Source organism: Salminus brasiliensis, chromosome 11 (genome assembly GCF_030463535.1).
Source record: "Salminus brasiliensis chromosome 11, fSalBra1.hap2, whole genome shotgun sequence".
Classification (NCBI taxonomy): Eukaryota; Metazoa; Chordata; class Actinopteri; order Characiformes; family Bryconidae; genus Salminus; species Salminus brasiliensis.
In genome coordinates this window covers 8125019-8134554 of record NC_132888.1, presented here as the reverse complement: position 1 = coordinate 8134554, position 9536 = coordinate 8125019, and the positions used below count along the sequence as shown (strand labels likewise).

The following is a 9536-nucleotide window of genomic DNA, read 5'->3' as shown; positions in this document are numbered from 1 at the left end:
ACTAGGGCAGTAAACATACACACCTGGCGGTGGGCAGCCACCTGAGCACTTTTCCTTCAACCCCCACCCCCACATTCTGCCAGTCCAGAGGATCAAACCAGCAACCTTTTGGTCCCCAAGGGTCCTTTCTCACCCCCACCCCCACTTCCTGCTGGTTCAGAAGGCCAAAATGGCCCCATTTGGCTTTCCAAGCTACAGCTGCTCTTAGACAAAGGTTAACCTGTGAGGAGTAGGGGCTTGACACCTTGCCACTATGCCATAAAAATGGTATATATATATATATATATATATATATATATATATATATATATATATATATATATATATATATATAATATTTATGTGTGTGTGTGTGTAAATATATAGCTTCAGGCTGCTTGGACATTTATATAAGAAAGGCCATTTTGGCTGGCAATGCTGGAATTTGAGTTCTTTATAAAAAAAATCATCAGGACACATTGGTTGCTTTTATTAAAATTTATTTTTAAAAAAAGAAGACATTGAGCACAATAATTCAACAGATTTAATATGGTAAACAAACAGCATTTGGAACTTAATATTATTCATGCACCGTAGTCTAAGAGGTCAGGGTAATAGCACCAGTGCAGGAGAGATGGCAGCGATAAATAGAAACTGAGTGGTTGGTGGTGGTGGAGGAGCGAATGGCAGAACCAGGAACATATAACCAGATTGCAGAACATGTGTAAAAATCCTTTTGTCTTTAAACATTAAAGATAAGGAAAGAAACCCAACACAGATGCTACAAAAACTCAGAAAGTGAGAGCAAATGACCGGCACACTACTACCACAATGCCACAGGCCAACGCCAATGCCATACTTAATATAAGTATGGCATCATTAGCATGACCTCGTGGTCAAACCTCTGGATGACTGAATGGACTTCTGTTGCACTTATGTAATAACTCTTAAACACACTTGGTGATCCCCTAGCTGTGAAGTAAACGTCGGCTCAAATTTTACAAACACAACGTTTATGGAATGTGCTCATGAAGTAACAGTCACACCATAAAAAACCCAAACAAAACATATCATCCTGAACAATAAATCAAAAACAGCATCCAAAAATTCAAAAGGCTAGTCTTATCTACAGCTCACTATAATTCATCTCTCATTTTATCACCCTTGGGCTTAACCAGTCTACCAATATAGAGGATGGAGTTTGTCTGGTTGTCCTTCACCACAAAGATAAACGGATGGTCAGCGTAGAAGAGCTTGGGGTTCCTGAGCTTCTCTGTGCCGAAGATGCTTGCATCGAATGGGTTACCCTCAGTGTCCCATTCCCAGGCGGATGCATGGAAGACATTTGAGAGGTAGAGATCTTTCTTGCCAGAGATGTTCGACAGATCTGCCTTGGACTTGTCCACTGCCTCAGTAAGGCCGAGTTCTCCAAGATGTTTCTAGGGGGGAAAAAAGAGCATTGAACGTCACACTAAGCAATGGCTTCATGTATTCACCCGATTGAACCAAACTAGGAATAATGCTGGCAAGTTCAGGTTGTATCTACCTGGAGATCATGGCTGACTTCCATGCTGACTTTAGGCAGAGAAACGGCCACTGCTCTTTCCTCCGTCTTGCTCAACCAGGCGTCCAGCTGCTGGCGGGTCAGAAGCTTCTCCAGCCTCTCCAGGGGCTCTAGGTGGTAGGGCATGATGAAGATCACAGTGGACTTCTTGTGGGCCAGAGGCATGCTGAGCACAAACAGCCTGTTCTCTGTGTCCTCATAGAAGCGGTAAAGACCTGTGGAGATCCAAGTGTCAATTAGCATCATATCATTGTTATCTTCATCGTATTGTCCGAACACTGTAGATTCTTCATAGGTTGATGATCTCACCTGTACGATGCATCATTGGGACAGACACTGTGTAAGAGCGGGTCACGAGGAATCCACGGTTGTCAACCATCTTGTGATGGAACTTCTCGTCCCAGTGAGCTGTGGGATGAAGGAAAAGGTCAGTTTAAATGGTCCTGAAAGCGAAGTGAATTAAAGTAAACATCATGCAAAGATTTCCCACTTACGTTTGAAGAACATGGCATTGATGATCATGGCACCATCAGTGTTCTTGACATCCTTGGTGATCTCTGGAAGCTTGCCATCAGTGGACTTGGCAGCCCACTCGTTGATGGAGTTGATGGCGCTTCTCTTATCGCGGAAGTTGATCTTGGAGTGCTCGTAGTTGTAGTGTTTCTTGCTGCTCTTCACAAAGTCATCGGCAAAGCTGACGGAGCTGGGGCCGTACAGCCTGTTGTTGATCTTCCAGGTGACGTTGCGAGCATCTGGGTCGCTGACCTCGCTCAGAAGTTCGGACAGGCCTGTGTGCAGGTGCTCGTCTTTTAGGGCGTCAGCCTTCAGGACCGTTTTGACCTGTGAGGAAGTGGAAGCCTTTCCTCCCAGGGCCACCAGACCCAAGGAGGAGGCCACCACCACTGGAGAAACCAGGATGTTGTCTTGGTTCTTCTCTTTGGCTAGGTTGTGGTAGAGGTTGAAGGCGAGGTTGGCGCTGGTGTCTGCCAAGGACGTCGCATGGCTGCTCAGCTTCTTCGCCTCCTTCACCTCAGCGCAGGAGGCCACAGCCAAAAAAAGGCACAGAGCGGCGAGGTTGGTCACCCACATCCTTGCTTTGTGTTTGGGCTATAAAGGAAGTCTGGAGGAAGAGAGAGCAAGAGCTGGGTTTATAACGTGACATTTGGAGTGAACATGAAAAAAAAAACACTTTATGTCTGTTCACCATAGGGTGTGTTTGTGTGTGGTTTGCCTGACTTTCTGAGTTTATCAATTCCACACTGTTATCAGTTCTTCTAGACTTGCCATAAAATTAGGCCACATACTGAATGTACTAGGCCAGCTGTGCTACATAAAGAAACCTCATCGAATGTCCAAAAAGGCAATGCAAGTCTTTTGTTAGTTGACGTTAACTTTTCAGACCAAGAAAGTGTGTCAAATCACTGCGGGCTTAGGTCTTAAGTTAGAAGTCTTTGAGGAGGTTGAAGGCGTGAGCCAGCATGTTCCAGGAACCTAAACAAACAGAGCAAAAGCTCTGCCTAAGGCTACAGCTGGAGACAATATACAAGAGTTGAATCAGATTTTTCAAAAACTTTTTTTTTTTGTCTTTATTTCAGTTTCTTTCTGTATGTGGCTTTTTTTTCCCATCATCTGGAATACCTTGAAACGTTTTCATAGTGTTGTCAACGATTGTGATTTTCATTCTGAAAGACAAGAGGTGCATTTGGGTGATCTACAGAACAAAAGGTTGTACAAGTAATGCTTTTCAGATGCTAAATTGCCATTAAATCACTGACTTCCACTTTTCTTCTGACTTTGCCTTTGTTTTGAGCAGCCTGATTTAGGAAAATGCTTGCTACTAGCAAGCTGAAATGCCACAGGGGCAGAAAGGACACATGGACGTTTCCTATTGGCTAGAGAGTTTTGGGTGAAGGAAAAAAAGAAAAAGAAAAGAAACTTCTGACCAATCAGAAAAGTAGTGGAGCAGTTTGAGAATTCCAGAGGAAGCCCCGTGATTTCAATGGCAAAATGGAACCACTCCCTAGAACTTCCTTTAAAAACCACTTTAAAAATGCAGTTCATTTTTTACACCCAGGAGTTAAACTGTTTAACAAATATCTTGTTCGGGTTGCACAAAGTTGTGCTGCCCATTGATGTAAGCATGTGTCACAGAAAAAAAAAAAAATTCTTTGGACCATGATCTAGTCCAGTTTAAGCACATCCCCACACTTCTCAACTTTTCTTCTTAGTAATTTTCTACTGCTCTACAAAACGTCACCCAACCCACTTAGCAACCTGAAATCACTCCCTAAAACCATCTAGAACAGAACATCACACAAAGAAATTCACTGTATCATTGTTTCTGCTGAATGGTTAGTCTGCACTTGCATCTACAGATGTTTAGTTGTTTTTTTGGCTCTGGTCCTCCATGCAGAAGCAAGAAAATCAAGCCAAAAAAGCCTTTCTACCATTTCTGAGGAGAATCCAGGCATAGTTTCTGGTGGTCTTTACCTTGCAAAGCTTCTCTGGTGCTCTTCTGGGCTTGTCTTCAGTGCTGACCTGATGCAGACCAGTAGATCCTGGAGGTTTATATCCTGAAAGAAAGAAAGTTCTAGAAGTTGCAATTGGAATATGCATAGTCTGCACTTGCATCTACAGATGTTTAGTTGTTTTTTGGCTCTGGTCCAGCATGCAGAAGCAACAAAAGCAAGCAAAACAAAGCAGGAAAAGCCTTTCTACCATTTCTGAGGAGAATCCAGGCATAGTTTCTGGTGGTCCTTACCTTGCAAAGCTTCTCTGGTGCTCTTCTGGGCTTGTCTTCGATGCTGACCTGATGCAGACCAGTAGATCCTGGAGGTTTATATACTGGAAGAAAGAAAGTTCTAGAAGTTGGAAGGGGAGTATTCAAATGAGGATGTCTGGCTGTCCTTGGGAAGCTGGAGCAGAGACCTCCCACTGGATCGAGTGACCACGGTTCGGAAGGGATTCCTTCTCTGCAAGGTCCTAAAGCCTAGTTGCAGTTTACAACACATTCAGCAGAGGAACTGTGGAATTTAGGCTTGAATTATCATGATATTGGCCTTTGCTCCATCTGTATCATTGGCAAATTGACGAGAGAAGGCATACGCTGCCTTTAGCTGTGTAAAAATCCAAATATGCAGAAAGCAATGTCTTGTTTTTGAGCACTATGCTGAATAATTGGCCTCTGAAGTTTCTGCGGTTGGGTTTTTGTTGGGGCAGACGTGTAGATAACTTTTGCATGTAGAAAAAAGGTTTTTTTTAAACTTGTCAAAAATAAATCTGGGTTTATTTTTCTCAATCTCAGATTGCCTCTTATGTAACTGTTGATGCTTTTCCCCTCATGTTCAGACACGTGCCTCCAGCCACCCCCACTGCCACGTCTCACAGCTGACTGCAGGCTTCCACAGCTTGTGGGTGTGGGGTGCAGAAACAACCACAACTGCAATTAAAGACTCGGAAGGCCTTCTAATGAAACTTTTCGATTAGAGTATTTTGCAGTGGAACTATAGGTGCATCTTGTCCTTCCGGTATTCTACAGAAGCTTGTCTTCAGCTGTTTTCATGTTATCTAGAAGATTAACAGGCCTTTTTACCAAATATTCTTAACCCTGTGACTGGAAACGTGTTATATCAGTGGGGAAAAACCTGGAACCACTGGTGGTTCTGCAGAGTTTATGAGGTTATGAACAGATTCCATCTTAGATCCTATTTATGCAGTTCACGGAGATCCTGACATTCACCACTGCTTTCTTTTTTGTGATTTGTTTGGTTTAGAAAGGTTTATGGGATCTATCATTATAAGAGCAGAGCTGTGAACAGTTCTGCACTTCAAAACAAATCCTGAATCTGATGTTGAATATTTGCTAGTACTTTTCTCAGGGACAATTTTAAGAAGCTTCTTATTAAGAGCCATTTATCTTTTCAGGAAAACAGGCAAATCTCTCTGATCTAAGGAAGGGCACATTATCCAGCAAAACCAAGAAGAACATGTTTTAACAGCACATATTAGAGGACAGTGTGTTTCAGATGTTAAACTGTAATGTAATAGTAATAGGTCTATCTAATGACTAAAATGCAGACTGAACCAACTGGACTGACCCCCTTTCTTCACTTTACAGCACACTCATAAAGGCCTCACAATAAGATGAGCAACTTTTGGAGCCTTTTGTCGCCTCCAGTTGCCACAGCCCCAGAGCCTTCCACAAACACGAGCCACCAACATGGCCAAATCACTTCCCCCACATTTCTAACAGGAGTGCAATGTTAATCTCTGTGGACAAAATAAACACTGAAATTCCTCATCCACTGTATAACCGTGCCACACAGGCTTACAGCAACCCCCCCAAAAGCAACAGTTCTTGGTGTTTTAGGCTTCAGGTCTGCTTGATGCAGATGGAGTAGTAGTAGTAGAGTGCGAGAGAAAACACTAGAAAGACACGTGCAGTCAGAAACTCTGGCTGAATTTCATGTTAGCCACACCCACCCTTAACCCTTCAGAAAAAACACAGCCTCAGGCTAAAGAGTTCCAGATCGTACTCTGCAGAAGGTGAATAGTGGGTGAAACATGATAAACTGGAGGAGAAGGTAGAAAAGGTTCAACATCTGATAATTGATCTTTTACCTCTGATCATAAAGAGAGCACCACAGCTTCCTTCTTCCTTTATTTCATTAGTTTATCTTTTCTTTCTCTGTCTTTCTTTTTCTCATTCTCTTTCTTTCTTTCTTTGATCCTTTGTTCTTTCATTCATTTCTTTCTTCTCTGTTCTTTTCATCTTTCTCTTCATCTTTCATCTCATTTCTTCTCGTTTCTTCCATCATTCAGTCAGTCTCTTTCTTTCCCTTTCCTTTGTTGTTTCTCCTTTTTGTGTGCTTACTCCCATCTTTTCCTTCTTCCTAAATTTCTTTCCTTTTATCTTTCTTTCATTCTGTATTTCTTCTTTATATCATTTTTTGTTTTTTATTGTGTATGTTTTGTATTTTTTTTTGTTAATTACATCTTCATTTCCTTACTTTCTCTTTCCTTAATTTATTTCTTTATTTCTAAAAGCAAGTATCATGTACTGTACATTTTCATGCTAGTGATCTTGTCAGGTAAACTAGGACAAACCATTCATTTTATTATAATATAATAAAATACTAATACTTCTGAGGCAGGGCTGCCCTGCAGTGATACTGTGTTTAACACAGCCTGTTTGATTCTAAGAGCTCCTTGTTCATGAGCACTCATGAGCTGCTCAACCATAGGACAAAAACGCCTTTCAGTGGAGGAGGGGGAGGAGCGAGGCTGGAGGAGCCATGCAAAAACATGATGTAAGACACAGGGTATGTTACACTGGCTGATATGATGATGAAACTTTCTGCTGAATTACACTTTTTGGAAAGTCTCAGACAGCCAAATTCCTCACTTTAGGTTACACTGCAAGCATTTTTACTTATAATACTGTCTAACACAGGAAATCAAAGGTTGATTCATTAAGGTTTGTGATATGTAAGCATGGAAGAGACTCTTTTTGGTTCTATGAAGTAACATTTTACTTTGTTTTGTGTTAAAAGTAATATTTGACCCGAATAAAACCATAAAATGTCATTTTTACTGTCTGCATTCATTCATAATCCCATTTCATCATTTAAACACAAGCAGCTTCACTTCTGTATAAAAATGCCCCAGCGGAGTAGGAAAGTGGTGCGTAGGTTTACCACAGCCACAGTTTGCCTGTTTCTGTAGTGGTTTATTTTGCAATGAAAGGTCTTCCAAAAATATACTACATGGACAAAAGTATTGGGACACCTGTTCTTTTACTCTTTCCTCTAAAATCAAGGGCATTTAAAAATCCTGCCTTTTTTGGAGTAACTGTCTCTACTCGCCAGGGAAGAAGAACAAGAAGAAGGCTATCTACTAGCTTTTGGAGGAGCAAGTAGAAGGCATTCATTACAAGTGGTGTCCATAAACTTTTAGACACACAGTATATGTACTAGAAACAATAACAAAATTGATCAAGGCTGTTGGTAAATATTGCAAAGCAGTGCCCTCTCCAATGTGCTGGGGTTTGCTTTTTGAGAACTCTAAAAATGAAGAGTGAGCCTGGGTCACAGTGCAATATGAGTGAACAAGTACCCAGTGGCAGTGTTTAAAATTGTCTTCAGGTAATTTTGACCCTTAGGACAAGGGGAGTATACAGAATGTTAAGACTACACAAGGGTTTTAAAGACTTCATGAGCTAAGTAAAGTTATACACACACACACACACACACACACACACACACACACACACACACACATATATATATATATATATATATATATATATATATATATATATATATATATACCCCTTATGCCGTCTGGACTCCACAAGACGATTAGACTAGATGCACTCCACAGGCAACAGCCAGTTGTTGTCCTTCCTTTGGAGCACTTTTTGTAGGTACTGACCACTGCATACCAGGAAAAAAATGCCACAGGACCTGCCTGATGTATTGGACATGTTCTGACCCAGTCGTCTAGCCATCACAGTTTGACTCTTGTCAAAGTTTTAGATTCTTACTTTTACTTTCTTCCAACTGGCTGTTCACTTGCTGCCTAATACTGCATGAAGATCTCACCACTTCACATGTGCCATTGTAACCAGATAATCAATATTATGCACTTCACCTGTCAGTGATATTAATGTTATGGCTAACCAGTGTACATGCATATTTTTAGGATAAACGTAGCAATATCAGCTTCTAGATAGTGTTTCTTCTTTCTTTCCAACTGGATCTAAAGAGATTGTCTTTTTACAATATAATAGAATTTTTCATTGTCAAATTATACAGCATCCAGCATGGCTAAAACGCATATAACCATTCATAAACAATCTACTATCTATATGCCTTTCTGAATGAGAACGACCAGCACAATGCCCTCTGGTGGTCTTAACAGGGCCAAATTAATGTATAGACTAGGTGGGGCTGAAGCCCCAGGGACTGAGAATACAAGGGGCCCACTAGATGGCAGGGGAGGGATTGGAAAGATGTTATAATGGTTGACTGGTTCACTACAGGTTTAAGTTAGAGTTGACTCTTATCCCACACCCTCAATTTTGCATACACTGTAAGCCAGGATAAGATAATCCGACTTTAGAAAATGGAGGCAACCTGTTGCCCTAAATAAATTAAGTTAGGTTGAATGAACTTATAATACTTAAAAAGTTAGAATGATATGATCATATGATGATAAAATATATGATTATTGTTGTTCTTATAAATAAAGTGTCATCTTTTATCTGATGTGCTGAACGCTCGTGGTTGTAATTTGGAATTGCAATGGATTTGCTTTAATGTTTGTCTTGGGCGCATATATAAAACGTGTGTAGGTGGATAGACAACTGCCGGAAGAAGCGTTGTCATATCCCCAGGGCTCTGTGTGACCTTAATCCGGGTCTTGGTCTGATGTGTTTGAGGAAAAATGACTTGACTGACACATTCCTTGTGAGATCTAATTGAGTGGACCTAGAGTCATAGACTTGTTAATTGGGGTCACACTTAGTTATGTCTCAGGTGCGAGGCTCGAAATTGCCTGAATCGCTTTTAATTTAAAGCTAATTTATTAAGATAACCTCTAATAGTTGGATTATCAACACTTTGAACTGTGCAGAAACTTTTGTGCTGAGCTGCCACTAGATGGCGACACTGTTACACAGTTAAGTTTCCTCTCACATGAGAATGTACAGTACAGCAGAGGTTTTAGGCCTAAACACATTATATAAACTCATGTCTCTCAGCAATATGTCTTTACTGTAGAAGCTCCAGATCCCATTAGAACAGATGCAGGTGAACATAAATCCAGTAAAAAGGAGAAACAAGAGCTTCTCATTCTGAAGAAAGTACTGAGATCTTGTCGGTGAGCTAGTCTGAAGAACAGAGCTCGGTTCCTCCAGGTTTCTCCTGGACGCCCCCCAGTCCAGCCAGCACAGCGTGGAGGATGTGCTTAACTCCATCAGCAGCAGCAGCAG

The 9536-nt window shown here is 41.2% G+C and overlaps 1 protein-coding gene across 3 annotated transcripts; it reads right to left on the bottom strand.

Annotated features, from left to right (window-relative positions):
• Positions 1 to 462: 462 nt before the first annotated feature.
• Positions 463 to 4408, bottom strand: serpinh1b (serpin peptidase inhibitor, clade H (heat shock protein 47), member 1b). Of its 3 annotated transcripts, none has more exons than XM_072691570.1 (7): positions 4305 to 4408; positions 4034 to 4116; positions 3182 to 3225; positions 2038 to 3034; positions 1853 to 1951; positions 1526 to 1758; positions 463 to 1418 (listed from the first exon to the last, which is right to left on the bottom strand). In XM_072691570.1, the coding sequence occupies exons 4-7, from the start codon at positions 2630 to 2632 to the stop codon at positions 1116 to 1118; spliced, it is 1230 nt and encodes a 409-aa protein (XP_072547671.1). In that variant the 5' UTR covers positions 2633 to 3034; positions 3182 to 3225; positions 4034 to 4116; positions 4305 to 4408; the 3' UTR covers positions 463 to 1115. The 3 variants fall into 3 exon arrangements, with proteins under 3 accessions (XP_072547671.1, XP_072547672.1, XP_072547670.1); XM_072691571.1 differs by having other exon boundaries at positions 2038 to 2663; XM_072691569.1 differs by having other exon boundaries at positions 2038 to 4116.
• Between the last annotated feature and the right edge of the window lie 5128 nt (positions 4409 to 9536).

What these genes read in the sequence shown, in the direction of transcription:
- serpinh1b (XM_072691569.1), bottom strand. Translation starts at nt 2,632, where the DNA reads ATGTGGGTGACCAACCTCGCCGCTCTGTGCCTTTTTTTGGCTGTGGCC. An exon ending in CAATGCCATGTTCTTCAAAC is followed by an intron (nt 1,952 to 2,037) that starts GTAAGTGGGAAA and finishes TTCATCCCACAG; the next exon opens with CTCACTGGGACGAGAAGTTC. An exon ending in CCCAATGATGCATCGTACAG is followed by an intron (nt 1,759 to 1,852) that starts GTGAGATCATCA and finishes GGATCTCCACAG; the next exon opens with GTCTTTACCGCTTCTATGAG.